The sequence below is a fragment of the Xiphophorus hellerii genome, chromosome 7, assembly GCF_003331165.1.
Source record: "Xiphophorus hellerii strain 12219 chromosome 7, Xiphophorus_hellerii-4.1, whole genome shotgun sequence".
In the NCBI taxonomy this organism is placed as follows: Eukaryota; Metazoa; Chordata; class Actinopteri; order Cyprinodontiformes; family Poeciliidae; genus Xiphophorus; species Xiphophorus hellerii.
In genome coordinates, this window is record NC_045678.1 from 9366370 (window position 1) to 9384057 (window position 17688).

Sequence of the window (17688 nt, forward strand, 5' to 3'; positions counted from 1 at the left end):
TAAAACTAACTCTCTTATTAAATATTAATTGATCAAACAGAGGAACACATAGCCTTCATAGATTTCAAATGCACCATTAGCTCTGCTCCTAAAACCTTTATTTTTATTGCCAATATAAAACAAAAACAAATGTTTGCAGTCCACTTTAAAGAATCCAAAACAGATTACAGTTTCTCTGGCTACAAGATCAATGTACCAATGGGCTCTTTGCACCTGCTGCGCTGACGTCACGTGCTCATTCATCCGACACATTATCAGAGTCAAACTGTGTTTGCTGCAGCCAGGGCCGCAACTACATATTTTTGAGGTGGATGCGAACATCATCATTGTAGGCTAGCTTAAGCTAACCTGAATATTTACAACTCTCTTGTTGATACACCGACATTTCTTACCTTCTGTCTTTCAACCACTTTGAAAAGCTTTTCTTCGTCTCTCCAACATCTTTATCCTTCCCCCTCTTCCGTTTTCTGTTTTGGGCCCCGGAGTTTTTTCTGCGCCCCATCTTTAGCTCCCTGTTGTTGAGGCATTACTACAAATTTAAAAGAAAACAAAACGCGCCTCAGCCGCTGCCCAAGCTGCCTGTATGGGAGGGGGGCGCCTAATCAGTGCTGTTCCTCTGTTATTGATCATTTCATACACAAACAGCTGTTAAGTACATAAAATGCTGACTATGTGAAAAAAATTCCCCACATCGTTTTTGCGCCCCCTCTACTGCAGCGCCCCTATGCGTTGCATACACTGCATAGCCACCTTTTGCGCCACTGAGCTTCCCTCATATAGTTCTTGGCTGATGTTAAATTTTTCTCATGATCAATGAGACTCCATGAGGTGATATCTTGCATGGAGCTCCAGGTCTGGGCCGATTGACAGTAATGTTGTACTTCTTCCACTTCTGAATATTTCCCCCAACAGTTGTCACCTCCTCAGCCATCTTGTTACTTATGGCTCTATAGCCCATCCCAGCCTTGTGTAGGTCAACAATTTTGTCCCTGACATCTTTAGACAGCTCTTTAGTTTTGCCCATGGTGGATATGTTGGGGTGTCACTGAGTCTGTTGGCAGGTGATCTTTTATACGGGTGACAATTTGGGCAGATGATTCTAATGCAGGAAACAACTTCACCGAGATCAGGTGGTCTGTGGGAGCCAACATTAGTCATCAAATACTTATTTCCCTCAATGAAATGGTAATTATATTTTTTATTTAAATATCACTTAGTTTTCTACATTATTTTTTATATCCTATCTCTCACTGTTAAAATTGAGCTACCATAAAAATCATAGACTGTTAAATTATTTTGCAGGGTACAAACTTTCAACATCAGAGGGGGATCAAATAATTATTTCCTCCACTGTATCTTCATATTTATTTAGAAACTGGAAAACAAACTAAGAAACACACCAATTAATAAAAAGAATATATGAAATAAACAGCATTTTATAACAACTGAAAGCAGCATTGTGTGTGGGATTGATTATGCTGTCAATGGCACAGTTTGTAAAATACACAATACCGTCCATTTAATGGACTCAAAAAGAGAGACTTCACCAAATGGCTCTACATGGCCTCCTAAAGAGCTTAAAATGTCAGATTTCTTATTTCATAACATTGTTATATATAAGCTGTGAAATTATTTTTTTTGTTTGCAGGCTTACCAAACACTGGGCACAAACCCAGCCTGATAATGGTGGTGGAGACCCACAGAGGGGGGAAGAGGACTGTGCACATATCATGATTTCTAAGTCATGGAATGATCTTAAATGTTCTGCTTCTATGCAGTGGATCTGTGAAAAGGATCCAGTCTAAATTGGGAGTGTGTTAGGAATTGCTTTACAGTTGAGACTAAGTTTAGCTTGCTGTGCTTTATGCTTGACTGCATTGTTGTCTGTGACTGGCCTCTGTGGTCTCTGTGAACGTCGACATGAAGGCCTGATTGTAGTGACTGCAACAACTGTGTGCACCAACACTGAAACTTCAAAGGGTGGCGCTAAACACCAAATTGATGTTTAATAATAATAATAATAATAATAATAATAATGATGATGAAAATCAGTGAACTCATGAGCAGAAGAAAAAAATACCACAAGACTTGTTTTAAGTATAACTGTGGGGAGATTCTATTGTTGACCCATTTGGATTATTTCTCAGGAACCACAAGGACAAAAAACTGCACTGTGTGCTTATTGACAAATCATGTTATTATATTCTTCTTGTTTTGTAACAAGACTGTGAGGATTTGGGTTTTTCTCTGTGTTAATTTAGGTTTTTGTGTCGTTTTCATTTAATTCAGTCTCCGTGTTGTCCTGTCCACCCCTTGATTGTCCCCAGCTGTCCCTTGTTTCTCCTTATTGTCTCCCTGTGTATTTAATCCCACCTGTGTTCCTGGTTCTTGTTGGGTTCTCGTCTTGTCTGCTGTCAAGTCTGTTGTTAAGGTTTAATTATCCCAGTTGCTACCAGCTCGGAGCTTTGTTGTGTCTGCTTTTCTGTGCTGCCTGGATTTCTGGATTTTGGAATTGCATTTTCACCATTAAATCATCTTTAATTCACTCCAACATGGGTCCTCTGTGTCTGCCTCACCACCTCTCTACCACAATTCATGACAAAGACAGTAAACAAACTATATCATTCTCACCATAAGACTCATCTCTGAGTGGAGCTCAGCAGTTCATCTTAGTGAATATGAACACATTCCTGTCCACACAGTCTGAGTGACTCATATAATTTCAGGTCTCAACATTTGATCATGTGATCAATTATCATTAACTAATGTGTGTTCAATGAACTTACAACCAGCAGAACAGCAGGTACTAAAAGCCTCTTTTGGTTACTTGACAGAGCAAAAGCTTCTATCTGCTACGTTTACTGAACTGGTTACTGTCCATGGTGATGATGGTGTTGGAAAGTGTTGTAATGGATGATAATATCTTGAAAAGTTGGACCTGTATGTTGTATTTTATTTTCTCTTTTGTAGCTTTTTAAGGCAATTAAATAGTAAGCTTTCAGATTCTGGAGGTGTCTTTTTTTTGTACTCTTCAAGTTCTGGTGATAATTCAGATTTCCAAAAGAATTACAAATTTTACTGGTGTGAAAAGATTTTTGAACCACTGAGCAGCATTGAAGTTTGTTCATTCATTCGATCTTTTTCTGTTTCAGTCGATCATTTGTTCACTTGTTTCTCTCTTTTCTTCTTTCTTTCTCCATTTCCTTTGCCTGTTTATACTCATCCTATTATTCCATTTTTAGTGAGAATGCAACAATGCATTCTCACTGATGAAGGTCCTGCTCACATTTTTCAATCATTAACTTTTTCAACTGTTTCAGATTTTATACTAATTTCTGCTTCTGCTAATTTATGTTATTTCTTTTGTTATGTTTTAGTTTTCAGCCTTTTCAAATATTGCAGGTTCTTAGGCGTTGTTCTGCTTTTTCTTGCATTTTCTGCAGCAATCATTCTGCAGATATGCATTTTCACGGCTGTTTTGCTAAGAACAGCAATTTTTCTAGTCTAATCAAACTTTTTACGAATTCTTACGTGAAACTCAGAGAGGTTCCATCAACTCACCACCAAGATCCCTCAGTTTCTCTCAAACTAATCCAGGCGTCCTTCTTAAATTCAGAAAGAAAATTCTGTAAAATGTTGACATAAAAAGGTTTCCTTTATTACATTTTGTTAAACAATGTAATGTGTTTTTTTTTAAATCAGTTTAATCTTAAATTGTTTTTCTAATTTGTTTGCTCCATTATCTAATTTTAAAAATTGTACCACTGATTGGCCCACATATTATAACTAAATACTCATTTAAATGCTTCAGAAGAAACTTTCACAACCAAAAAAGCAGGCTGCCTTTTTGTCAGTGGAATATCTGGTGGTTGATGGTTTTACATTTACATAATACTATACAGAAAATACAAGACAACATGCCTGTTGACTGTATAACATGTGGTTTTATTTCTGTGCTTTAAAGCATAATTTCAGCTGTATGTTTGTGTCTGTTGTTGCGCCGTATGAAACGTGGTCTAATTCTGTCACAAATTTAACAGGAAGTAGCATCACTCTCAGCCTGATAATGGTGGGACAAGTGGAAGATGGGGCGAGGAGGACTGTGTACATGTCAATAACAACAACAAAGCGTCTTGGAATGATTTTTTATGTGATGGTGATAAACACTGGATCTGTGAAAAAGTGCTGAAATTGGGTGTTTGAAAAAAAAGGTCTCTAAATATAATGTTTTATATTTTATTCTTGAGTTTTAAGTATTCCATCTCAAAAAAAAAAGCTTTTATAAAGTGCTTTAATAGTCCTGCTTCTAGATACACTGAATTTAAATATTACAATAAACTCTATTTTCTGCTTTCTGCCTGGTCACTGTTTATTACAATTTCCAATGTCAAAAATAAAGAGGCGATTCGTACACAGTAACCCACCTGCAGTATTAACTGGTGTCTGTGTGTGATTGAATGCGTCAGCTAGACAGCTTTATGTGAAATTAAGTGAGTGTAATTTGCAAGGTAAAGCAACATCGCAGAGGAAGTATTCAAATTATTTCACAGTTTGACAGAGAGCAGAGACTGCCATCTGCTGGAGACTGTAGGGACTGCACCGAGGACGTGACATGAAAACTGATGCATGGCTTGATGCTACTGGAGATGTAAATAAACCTAAAGAAAATTATGACTTTATGCAGAAAAATGTATTCAGACTGTGTCAGTTGGTGGTTTAGTAGTTGTAATATTAACTAATTTATTAATATTTGAAGATTACCTCACTGATTTAAAAAAAAACATTATTGCTGTTAAGGAAGTAGATCATAAAAATATGTTCACATATAAATAATATGCTCTTATTCTGTCTAAGCCAGATTGTAGTTTGCATAAAGGTTTGGCCAGTTTTGAAACTACTCAGTTTCTCTCTGGTTGGTCTGTGTAAATCTCTCACACTAGTCTAGAGCTTCTTATGACTAATTTTAAAGCATCGTTAGAATTAATACCACAATCATTTAGGTAATATAAATATAGGTAGCACATTTTTGATTTTTCACTCTCAAAACAACAGTTTTTGTCTGAATGACATTTATCTTTTTCAAAACTTGCAACTTCCTCATGTCAAACTCAGTTTTGCATTTCTCATATACTTCTGGTTTTGCTGCAGATCAGAGAGTCTACAAAACGTTCAGCATCTGTCAAAGCAATGGAGGAAATCTATATGAATGTTCATCCTGTGAAAGCTGTCTGTCAAATTCCTGTTAGAAAAAATGAAGGTAAGAACAACACAAGAAAGAGAAGCATGCATTTAATTTGTCATTATTATGCAGTAGAAATTATTTTTGAAATGTATTTCCTTTGATTAGGTCCTGGCAGCTCTAAGAAGAGGCTCTATGTGGGAGTTTTCATCTCTCTTGGGCTTCTGAATGTTTTCCTGCTGATTGGACTCATCAGCCTTGGTGTTTTCTGTGAGTTTTTTTTTTTTTAATTCTCATGAGTCTGTTCTTTATTTTTAAAGGCAGAAAATAAAAATTATTCTATCATCAAAATCCAGAGTGGTTTAATCATTCTCAGCATTAAAACCAACTTTTTAAGCTAAAGGTAAATGAATTTATCTTATTAAGCTTTTCTGCTTTTCTCTAATCACCGACACCAAAGACAATCTGACTGATCGTCTCCAGGACAGCAATAACCAGCTTTCTGTAATGATTGAAGAAAGAGACCGTCTGAATGCAACCCTCACAGAAATGTCTAACGAGATGATCAGGCTTCAGAGTTTGTTGAAGAAAAGTAAGTCTTCAGGTGTTTGTGAGAAAAACGTATTTTATAAAAGACAGAAGATCCTTTTCATACCAACTTTGGTTTAAGTTCCTTCCAGCAGAGTTTCACTTATTGCATCCTCCTCCATCTGTGGGTATTTTATGTTTTTTGAACTGTTACTAATGACCCTGGATCCTCAAAATAATCTGTTTATATTTCAAATTTTAATGACTCGACAAATGGGTGATTAATTGACCCATTGATTTCTTATTACAGTAATAATTAGTAACCAAGGTTAAGAATAGCTAAATTGTGGGGATTTTGGATTTTGTATTGCTTTTGTGTTGCTTTTCCCAATTTATTAGTTAATCAGTTCCCCTGTAGTCTCGATGATTGTACTCAGCTGTGTCTAATTCTCCGATTATGTTCCGCGTGTAATTAGTCTTTCGTCTTGTTTACTGTGTTGATAGTTCGTTGTCTATTCAGTCTGTGATTTGAGTTTCCCTGAGCTACCAGTTCAGGAGTCTGTGTCAGTTTGTGATCCCACTTGAAGAAATTAAAGAAGCGGTTTCTCACCTCTACCGTCTTTCTGAGTGGCTACATTGTTCTCGACGACTAAAATCATGACATAAATATTCTTTTTCCTTTTAGAAAAAACATGATATGCAGGGTGGAGGATGTTCAGCTGTTCTTGTCATTTCATCTCTAAGGATTTTGACCCCATTGGATAAAAGCAGAGAGAACTGCAGGAACAGAGGAGATCTGGTGGTGTCAGATGACATTGATGAACAGGTGATGTGGTGTGTAATGTGTGAAAAATACTGAGTTGTATTTAAAAAGAAATGTGACAAAAAAAAAAAACATTTTTAAAATGTTACAACAGTGTTTTGGTGATCCCTCTGCTTTTTAGATGTTAATGTCAATAGAAATGCTGAAAACATGAAACTAATAATCTGCATCTCCTGTGTTGTGATTCATAATTTCAAAACATGTTTTTTATGTTGATATTTGACAGAGACGTTGTCAGGTTCATCTACCTAAGCATTCTCAAACTGAAAAGGAAAAGAGAGACAAATGAGTTTTAGATTTACTTGCAAGGAGAACGGACAGGAGCGTGCTTCAGTTACAGTCTCCTACCCGCTCTGAAGCAAGCTCCCTTTCTTTTTATTTCCTTAGGGTGGTCCTAGTTACATAGCCTATTTAATTATCTTGAGTTAATCACATAGCATAGCTGCTTCTTCTGTTCTCTTGAGTCACAGGTGTGTTGCACCTACAAGCTGCCGTAATGTAGAATGCAAAGTTCAGAGTTCTTGTTTTCTTCCTTCTGTAGAAACGATGCAGGAACTGATGAACCCACAGAACAATGAGGTGTCTTGTACATTCATGGTCTCATGTACAGTTCCTCTGTCTCTGGTTCATAAACTTCGACCCTTAATCGTCCATTGTTTATTCTGCCACGTCAGTTATCACTCTTGCTGCAGACCATCTGGTATCAGCTTCCAATTTGACACTCTTAGATGTCTTCCTGCAAGCATCTCTCACAAGGCACACATTACAGAAGCAAACAGACATAGAGTATTTATATTTGTAATTAATTTAAACGTATCATACGTATGTCTAAATTTACTAACAAATCAGCTTGGATTGGTTTGAACGACAAAGAAACTGAGGGTTCCTGGAAGTGGGTCGATGGAACTTCTCTAAAGTTCAAGTAAGTTGCTGTGATTCACTTGTCAGGCCATAGGTGTCTGGTTTTCAAATATTTTATGTTCTCTTGTGGGGTTTTATACATATGTCTTGGCAGTCGTGTCAAAGCAGCAACCTGTGTTGAAAGTGTTTTAATGTTAGTTTGGATGCTGCAAGTGTCCATGGTAGGACAACAGAATATCTCTCTTATAAACAAGTAATTAAAAAAATCACAATACCCTCACAGTGTATCCCTCAGAAAAATTGACCCATTTAAATAAAGAAATAAAATAAAAACATGCAAACTTTTATATTGTGGGAGGGAGTCAGAAAACCTGAAATATACCCAAAAATGATGCTTCCAGAATCTGCAAGTTTATTATTTAATTGTCTTTTAAAGCCACAAGGAATTACAACATACAGGTCCAACTTTTCAAGATAATGTCATCCATACAACACTTTCCAATGCCACAGTTCAGTAAATGTAGCAGATAGGAGCTTTTGTTCTGTCAAGTAACAAAAAGTGGCCTTTAGTACCTGCTGGTTGTAAGTTTACTGAACACACATTAGTTAATGATAATTGATCATATGATCTCATTCTGTCACTCAGACTGTGTGGACAGGAATGTGTTCATATTCACTAAGATGAACTGCTGCGCTCCACTCAGAGATGAGTCTTATTGTGGGCATTGATGCAGTTTGTATGCTGTCTAATTACAAGAGAAGAAGAAAATGACATAATTTCTCACTAAACACACAATGCAGTTTTTTGTCCTCATGGTTCCTGAGAAATAATCCAAAGGGGTTAACAATATAATCTCTCCACACTGTATTCCTTAAAAACAATTGTATTGTTGTTTCTCTGCTCATGTTCAGTTGTTTTTCTTTATTTTCTCTTCTATCGCCACCATTTAAATGGTAGCTGTACTTTCAGTATTGATGTGAACATTTGTTGCAGTCACAAAAATCAGGCCTTTTTGTGGACGTCCACAAACTGCTAGATGTCACAGATGACAGGATTAATTTCAACAATGAAGCAGACAGCAGACTGGCAGCAACAATAGGCTGCAGATACATATTTAAGAAGCTTTTATGTGAAAGAAATTACAGTTAAATCTAATTTGCAAATGGATAATTTGTGTTTTTTTAAAAATGGCACTTTAGAAATGGTGCCACTGTATCTATAATATGTAATGTTAAAACATTTTCAGGTATCTGCAGTACAAAACGTAAAGCTTAAACTTAGCCTCAATTAGAAAGCAACTGCTAATATTTACCCATCATTACACTGGAGCTGTTTCACAGATCCACGGGAAAGAATCACCACAATTATTATCATTCCATGTTATGCGCGTTTTCAAGATCTGTGCACAATCCTCACCTCCATGAGCATGATGAGGCTTGCCATGTCCCCAGATCTTTCTAGGCCTGTAAACAAGAGAGTTATTTCACAGATTATCTTTCACAACAATCAGAAACGAAATGTCAGCTTATAAGTTCTGATGTTCTACATTGCAGTTGGCTTTGGAGCATAGAAGATAAATAAATGATTTACATTAATGGTTTGCATTAGCACAACAACTTCCCATATTTTAAGGATTCAATTTCTTTACTTTTGAAAGAGAAACAAAGTTGTATTCAAAATAAATGCAGTGTTTCCAAAAAGTGTGTTTATTATCACAATTTTAAATTTTCTTGATTATTTCAGGGGTTTTTTTCTTTACAAAGAAATTTTATTTGGCCTGGTGTTTCTGTTTAGCTGTGACACCTTCCTGAATTGACCATCAGCCAAGCTATTGCTGCTAATAACCAAATATTCTATTTATATGGGTAATGTTGTATTGTTTTGTTTGTAAAACCTTATTTCTGTAATAAAATAGGGGGAATTTTCCTGCCATAATCCAAGAGCACACATTTTCAATCTGAAAGCAGAATTTTGTTCCGTTTTTGTTTTGTTTGTCTTTTGTTCTCAAAACTTTTAATAATTTTGCCTACATTTTTATTTTGAAAGCAGGATTTCATGTCTTTCTTCTCAAAACCTGTAACGCTTGGACTTCTCAAAACTTCTCCTTGCGCTCAGATATGGTCTCTGCTCGCTTATGAAACATAAAACTGCCTTTTGGCACAGTCGCCTGGCAACGTCTCAGCCAATAGAATGAAAGTGTTGTACTGGGTGCGTTTGTTTCCTTCTTGCTGGTGTGCCTGTGTGACTACTATCGGTTGTAGCAACATGCGCCACCCACTGGATGTAGGATGTACTCTACTTTACTTATCATGTAGAAAAATTATAAATTAAATATAAGTTTCCATCAAACCCATGATTGATCTGATTTGTAATATTGGACTGCTATTATTTTGAACACAAATGTTTTTATACAGAATAAAACACCAATCTTGGTACAAACTAAAGTAAAGCGATCCCATTCTGGTTCATAGTCAGGATTAATATAAAAGAAGGAAAAACTTACTCAGAACTCAGAGCAGTGCCATCAACCCACTTCCAGGATCCCTCTGTTTTGTCATTCAAACCAATCCATGGTGACTTGTCAGATAAGGCAAAAACAAATTTCTGCGAAACAGCATAGAAAATATTGCTTTTAGAGTTGAATCCCAACACAGTGTGTGCATATTATAATTGTAATCCAGATATATTGGTCACTTTGAAAATTATACTATTCTAAAATATTTCCTGTCCTTCCCCTTCCAAAAGAAACCATTTCCAGGAAGATTCATTTGTCAAAAATGCAATTGAATTATTTTGCAGGTTTCTATTTGAGATAAATATTTCTAAATGCTTACACTCCAGTCGCACTATATCAGTTTATATGTTGGAGACTTTAGTGTAAGTGTTTAATTCCACATATAAATGTGTTATATGTGGAAAAATGAAGCACACTGTATAAAACATCAAAAAATGTTCTATTGTAAAGTACTATTTAAAAGTAATTGTTTTTAAATTTTTTGTTTTAATGTTTCAGATCAGCCATGTTGGGACCCAGCCAACATGGCTGGGTCTATACCAGTGTCTATACCATGGCTTTATACCAGTGTGTTAACAAACACACTGGTATAAAAAAACTACTAAACCCAAAATGAACTGCATTAACTCTGCTCGCTTACGAAACATAAAACTGCCTTTTGGCACTGTCGCCTGGCAACCTCTCAGCCAATAGAATGAAAGTGTTGTACTGGGTGCGTACACCCAGTACAACACTGACCCCGCCACGACCCCGCCTCTCGCCCGGAACGTTAGCTGGAGATAGGCACCAGCACATCACAAGCCCACTAGGGACAAGGGTGTTAGAAAGTGGATGGATGGATGGATGGATGGATGGATGGAACTCACTTTCAGTCTAATGAGGAAAAGGAGAAGTGTGACAGATTGATCAATGTGTCATTACAAACACGGCCTAGTGGCCCACTTCCTATATTTCCTTCCCTTTCTGCAGCTGTTACAGGTTACATTGGACACGACTGCATGCCTAGATCCAATCTCTCTGAAAATGAAGGCATTGCAACTTCAAAGTAACCCTTGTTGTCTCTTCTATTGGTATTTTTTCTTTCATCTCATCTCGCTAACCTGTAAAATTAATTAGTAAAAAGTACTAAAGTCTGTTACTGTAATTCCATCCATCCATCCATTAATGTTTTCACAACCTTGTCCCTAGTGGGTCAGGAGGAGGTGCTGGTGTCTGTCTCCAGCTAACGTTCTGGGCGAGAGGCTGGGTTCACCCTGGACAGGTCGCCAGTCCGTTGCAGTGTTACTGTAATTCTAAAGGTGAAATGATTATATGCTATTTATACAAAGGTAGCTCCATGCTCCAGTACTTCAAACCTTAGCTTAAACATTCACAGTTCACATTGAACTATGACATCATTGCATGACTTTATTGGTCAAAAGTTAATTTTTTCTTTGTATTTGGGGTGAATGATTCTAACTTAATGATTTTGTTGATTAAGGGATTTTAAGGTTGAAATATTTTTGTTAAATAAACTCTTACATTTTGGAGAAAAGTTGTTTGTGTCTATTCTATACATGTGAAGAGTCATGCTGTTTCAATGCAAAATCATTCATGTATTATATGCAATACATAAGCCTTAATAGGCAGGTATTCATAATCAATAACTGAGACTGAAAACTATTAAGCTATGAATTTCAGCAAAGCAGTTATGTGTTTTGTCTTACAACATATTACAATAAAAAGCCAAAGAAAAGAAACATTTTCTATTAATAAAAAGAAAGCAGCATAAAAGTATTCAATCAATAAATAAAAAAATCAAATTTTAATATGTCTTTTTAAAAATAATCAAAATCCTATTTAAATTAAACGCAACCATTTTAACTAAACTGGTATTTTACACATCCCCTCTCCGGCAAACAATTTCCACACTTCTGTGCTTTACAAGAAATAAAAAATGAAAGTTAAACCTTTGTCTGCTTTCAGTGTTGGCTAAGAAAACCCAACCTCAACATGACACATTGTGGCTGAATTAATTTGCAGAAAATTGCACGAGCAATTTTTAACTTTAAAGTCTAATTTCTCACACAGGGCAAGATGTGTTTATACAGCTTTGTCTCTTCATAAATTAAAAAAGTTTGTATCTACTCACTTCATCTTTGATATTATTGTTTTGGCAAGTAATCAAAACAGAAAAAAGTGAACAAATTCAAAGCATCAATAGGCATTGTAGACAGAACTACTGCTATATATTTTAAATGTGCAATTATTGGAAATGTCTGTAGATTGTATTCAAATTCTAGAAACATTATGGAAACATTTTGTAGCACAATGTTTATCTTAAAGCAAATAGCAATAAAGCATGAATCTGTTAATCTGAACATAAATGAATCTCACACTGAAAGATCACATCACCTGTTCATCATCGTCGTTTATCACCACCAGATAGCCTCCTCTCTTCCTGCAGTCTTCTCTGGCTTTCTTCCAAGGACCAGATTCAGTAATGAGGAGATAACAAGAAAAGCTGAACGTCCTCCATCCGTCAGGACAGGTTTTCTCTAAAGCGACAAAAAAAAACATACAGTATATATATTTTTTATATTTGTTATTATGTTTGTTATTGTTAAAAAAAAAGTGTTGTCAAATTCAGTTAAATTTTATAATGTAGTTTTGCTTCGTCAGTCATTAAGATATGAACTATAAGTAGATAATTTAAAACCAACTTAAACCAAAGCCTGCATTGGTTTTTTACTTTCTATAAATAAACTGTTCTCACAACTTACTTGACAAACTCTGAAGCCTGGTCACTTCATTAGACCGTTGCAAGAGTGTTGCATTCAATTGGTCTCTTTCTTTAGTCATAGCAGAAAGCTGGTCTTTGCTGGACTGGAGACGATCAGTCAGATTGTCTTTCGTATCAGAGAGACCTGCTGCCAAGCTGGATAATGCATGTGCTGAAATAATTTAAGGTAAAATATATCAGAAATGCAAAACATGTTTATTTGAGCGTGATAAAATATGTTTACTTGTTTAAAAAAAATTTCAACAAACTGAGAAAACCTCGGCTACTCTGAATTTTGATGACATTAATATTTTTTTTCCCGATTTATAGGCAAGGCAATCCTTTTCAAAGGGTTTGTCACAGAAAAAAAAAAATGAAACAGAGAATCTGCTAAAACTTTTATTTAATTCCAAGGAAATACTGTGACTTTCAAAAGTATTCATACCTTTTGAACTTTTCTATATTTTGTCACATTACAACCACAAAAACGGTATATAACTGTAAAGTAGAAAGAACATTGTAAACGATTCAAAACATTTTTAACAAATAATAAACTGAATAGTGCGACATGCAAAAGTATTCAACCCCCTTTTTTTTCTGAGTGCAACTAATTGCCTTCAGAAGTTGCCTGATGACTCCTAACGACTGACTAGAGTCCATGTGTGTAATCTGATCTGATCTCAGGACAAATCCAGCTGCTCTGTGACGCCTCAGAGGTTAAGAGAATATTGGGGAGCAAACAGCATCATGAAGTCCAAGGAACACACAGGACAGGTCAGGGAGAAAGTTGTGGAGAAGTTTAAAGCTGATTTACACTATAAAATATTTCTCAAGTTTTGAACAGAGCACTGTTCAATCCATCATCTGGAAATGTAGAGAGTATGGCAGAACTGAAAACTTACCAAGACAAGGCCGTCCACCTAAACTTACAGGCCGAACAAGCAGAGCAGGAGAGTACTGATCAGAGATGCAGCCAGCAGGCCCATGGTGACTCTGGTGAAATGCAGAGATCCACACATCAATTTGGGGAATCCGTCCACAGGACAACTAGCAGCCATCACTGAACAAATGTGGTTCTTATGGAAGAGTGGCAAAAAGAAAACTATAAGAAGTACCGCTTCTTATGGTTGTTTTGCTCATCTGTGTTTTGGTCAGATGAGACCAAAGTGTACCTTTTTAGCCAAAATGCAAAACAATGTGTGGTGAAGAACCATCACTTCACATCACTCTAATGCCAAAGCTGGTAGAGACAAACCCTAAAAGACTTGCAGCAAAAGGTGGTTCCACAAAGTATTGTCCCAGTGGAGCTGAATAGTTTTGCACACCACACCTTTCAGTTTTTTTCTATCTGTAAAAAATGTTTTGAATCATAAATAATTTTAAATAAAATTATTAATTGATAAAAATAAAAAATGTTCTTTCACATAAAATTCCAATGAAACATATTAAGTTGAATGTATTATTATATGGAAAAATTCAAGATACATTAATTCTTTCATAAGCCACTGTATTGTTGTGACGGTATTCATTCATGAAATTATTCCTTCTCTTTAAATAAGCTTATTTCAAGCCATGTTTCGTGCCTTAAACAGTGAAGCAGAGCAGGATGATGGGAGATAAATGAATGACAACAAAACTCACTGTGAAAACCAAGTCTGATGAGTCCAATAAGGAGGCCAACACTCAGGATCCCCAAAGAGATAAGAGCCACAATGAGCCACTTCTTAGAGCTGCTAGAACCTTAACAAGGACAATTTATTTCAATACCATTTGTAATGGTGATTGTTTGTCAAACCAAACATCCTATAAAAGTTCAATCCATGAGCCGTTGCTGCTGCACTGGGGTGAAGTTTCATAGGCAAAAGCAGTCCAAAGTCGAAAATGTCTTTATGGTTTTTTTTTTTTCCCTGTACTGATAGAAAATGGACCCACAGTTCTGTCTTGCTTAGGAAAGCAAATAACAAAAATAATTAAACAAAAAATAAATATAATTAATAACTATTAACCAACAAATAAACTATGTAAATAATACAAGAAAATATAAAGTGAACTAACATAATTCAAATTGATGAAAAATAAAGAATAGCTTCAAAACCATTAATTTTTTCCTGGATAATATTAAAAACATATGTTTGTGCTTTTCTCTCAGAGATCATTCTTACCTCTGCCATTTACAACGGAAATGTTGCTGAAAGAACCATTAGCATAGATTTCCTCCATTGGTTTGTCTGTCTTATCTGCAGCCAAAACAGAACTACATGAAAACTGTGAGAATTGGTTTTTCATGAGGAAGTTGCAGGTTTTAAGTATGCTGAACAGTTAAAACCAAATGTTATTTTTGAGAGAGACAACTTAATCTTCTTACAACCTTATACATAATTAAGATGTTTAATGCTTAAATTACAGCGAAAGCACCGAGTGGTGCCTTTAAATTAGATATCTCAAACTGTAGACTAAATTTATATTTACTTAACACATCATGAAAACATCATTTGCTTCCCATCACCATGTACACTACATTTTCTGTAAAGTAATTTTCTAGCAACATTGCAAAATAAGCTTGTCAATTTAGCATTTTTTAAAATAACTTCTTTTTCTGTTCACATGTAGAAGTTTAAGGCCATTCCTCTTATAATAAAAACAGATTGATATAAAACAGTTTATTTCAGTTCTTGAACCAATTAAGAAATGTTTTTTTATCCAGGCTGCTCCTTCCAGTAAATGACATATGAGTCCTATGGAAGAGACACTTAGGATGTATTTCTGACATCATAGCTTAAATTTCTCTCTAGATTACACTGTCTGACTGTCACACAGCTGTTATTGTTAGATTTCAGTTTGCAGAGTACCCAAGTATAGAGGTTGACTGTGGCAAAATTTTATGCTTTAATAAAATAATGAATTACTTACAATAAATTAACGCAGGTCAAGTCTAAGGAGGCAGGCAGAAAGCAGAAGAGTAAAGTCAAGAATAATGACAACGAATGAACTTATATACAGAGGTAGAGGTGGAACTGACAGAATAATCAGATGAGCTAATCAGAAACAAAAGAGGAACAACTGTTGCAGAATGAAGATTGGGTAAACTGAGGAACTGATATTCCCAACAGGGGAACCCTGGAAACCCAGGAGAAGAACTTGAGGAGAAACTTGTCCGGTAGTCAGCTCCAAGGCACAGAGAATCCACAGAAAAACTTGTCAGGAGATTAACTGCAAAGCTCCAGAGACTGGGTCTGGACACTGGAACACAAAGAGAAGTCCTGGAGAGTGGTCTTGGTACCCATGAACGATCGGAGGAACCTTTGAGAATCTCTTGGCCACCGGATAAACCCTTGGAATATCTATGTTGATCAAGCACACAGCAGTCTCAGTAGGCTTGGTACAATGGATAGAGTGAGCAGCCCGTTCGTCGAATCCTGTCCTCTGTACCTTTGCTTTATGTATTTTCCCCCTTCTCTCTGCAAGAAAAAAAATTGTTAAAAAAAAAGAAAAGAAAATTGAGTTACGACCCAGCTTGAAGAACGAAAGTCTGAACACACAGGAAGACATGGCCTTTTGTCAAGGTGATCTTTGTTGCAGGAGTCTTAATTTGCATCAGTGATTGAGGGATAGAGCTGAACCTCTCTTTGAAAGCAGCTGTGTGCTGGACAGTTGATCATCTTATCAATTCACTGTCTGCATGTGATTGGTGCAGCTGTGAGGCACCTGTACTGAATGGCTTCACTTTGTCAGGTCAGCGTCTGCCTGGCTGTAATGACTTTCTGTTTTATCTGCAGGAAACATGGATTTTGTTTTGTAGAGGTCTTTTTACTGATTATGAGTGGACATGGTTTGCGGTCCACAGATGTAAGGCCTGGACCTTCTTCTGTGGAAGACATGATCGGCGACCGGAGGCTCCTGTTTTGGTTCCTGGCATTGAGACTCAGTCAGTCTCCTGACCCATAAATCTTTGATTTATAACACAGACCATAGATCTAGAATTTAACATTTGTTTACAGAGAATGAGAAAACTACTACATTTGACGGTTTCAGTAGAAATAAATGAAAAGATTTATTCTGAATTTGTCATCTTCAAATTGTAATAAAAATTGGTCAAAGCCTGTAAAGTCACAGGTTAAAGTGGACATCGGTCACTGGTCATTTCAAAATCTCTTTTTCAAAATTTGTGACCAAAATAGCCTTCATATTTTTTCTTGAAATATGGAAACACAGACTTTCCAATTCTGTGTTCACATATTTCTAATTCACTTTTAATTCAGTTATTGAAAAACTCCTCTGAGGGAGAGCCAAAATACTCAGAGGAAGAAGCCGTACCCGCCTCTAACAATACACTACCGCAACTACTGAGGCAAAATGCTGACTCAGATATGTGGAAACAAAAAGGCAAACCACAGTACCCACTGATTTACATAACTATTGAAAAACTTATGAAGCTGACCGCTAGTCTGCAAGAACAGACTAGGGGTCTATGTAAAACAATCTACACAGATGACCCCACAAAATCCCATTGACGTGCTCTTGAGTTAAGTGTGAAACACAATAAATGCTAATCGCTGGCAAGCAAAAAAACAAAACAAAAATAAAAAGATGAAGCTGAAATGGGCAACATTTTTGCAAGTCATCCTTGCTTGTTTTCATTTTTAAAAGTCTGGCTGCTTTAATGAGATCAGTGCGTCCCAATACCTTCTGCTTCATTTTCACTGCACATTTATGGCCAAGCAGACGCACTAAATATGTCAAACAGACAGTGAAACGTCAATATGTGGAGTACATGTACGGTCAGACATGTTTTATTTTGTGAAATAAAGAGACAGCAATGGGCATGAACCGCTTGCAACGTTTACTGTGTGACACAACACTGGCAGAGGTGAGGCACAGACCAGCCTCAGTTTGCACTTCTTTCTTGTATTTGAACAAGCAATGGGTAAATTAAGCTATTTTGACCATAAAAATGTTGGAAAATCCTCTCAGAGGTTCAAACATAAAGAGTTCAGCAGTTCACTTACCTTTCAGTAACAGA

The 17688-nt window shown here is 36.2% G+C and overlaps 2 protein-coding genes across 2 annotated transcripts in view; one reads left to right on the forward strand and one right to left on the reverse strand.

The window, feature by feature from the left end:
- LOC116723410 (CD209 antigen-like protein C) overlaps nt 1-17688 on the forward strand; it is an 85758-nt gene that overhangs the window by 42197 nt on the left and 25873 nt on the right. The window lies entirely within an intron of this gene.
- On the reverse strand, nt 7792-16371 carry LOC116723412 (C-type lectin domain family 4 member E-like). Its single transcript, XM_032568274.1, has 7 exons — nt 15579-16371; nt 14831-14905; nt 14310-14408; nt 12670-12840; nt 12302-12444; nt 9896-9996; nt 7792-8855 (listed from the first exon to the last, which is right to left on the reverse strand). Exons 2-7 carry the CDS (start codon nt 14886-14888, stop codon nt 8711-8713), a joined length of 717 nt encoding a protein of 238 aa, XP_032424165.1. The 5' UTR covers nt 14889-14905; nt 15579-16371; the 3' UTR covers nt 7792-8710.

Coding starts and splice junctions, on each gene's coding strand:
- LOC116723412 (XM_032568274.1), bottom strand. CDS start 14,888: ATGGAGGAAATCTATGCTAATGGTTCTTTCAGCAACATTTCCGTTGTA. Junction 9,997..12,301: donor TAAACGACGATGATGAACAG/GTGATGTGATCT, acceptor GCTGTTTCGCAG/AAATTTGTTTTTGCCTTATC. Junction 8,856..9,895: donor GGCACTGCTCTGAGTTCTGA/GTAAGTTTTTCC, acceptor TCTTGTTTACAG/GCCTAGAAAGATCTGGGGAC.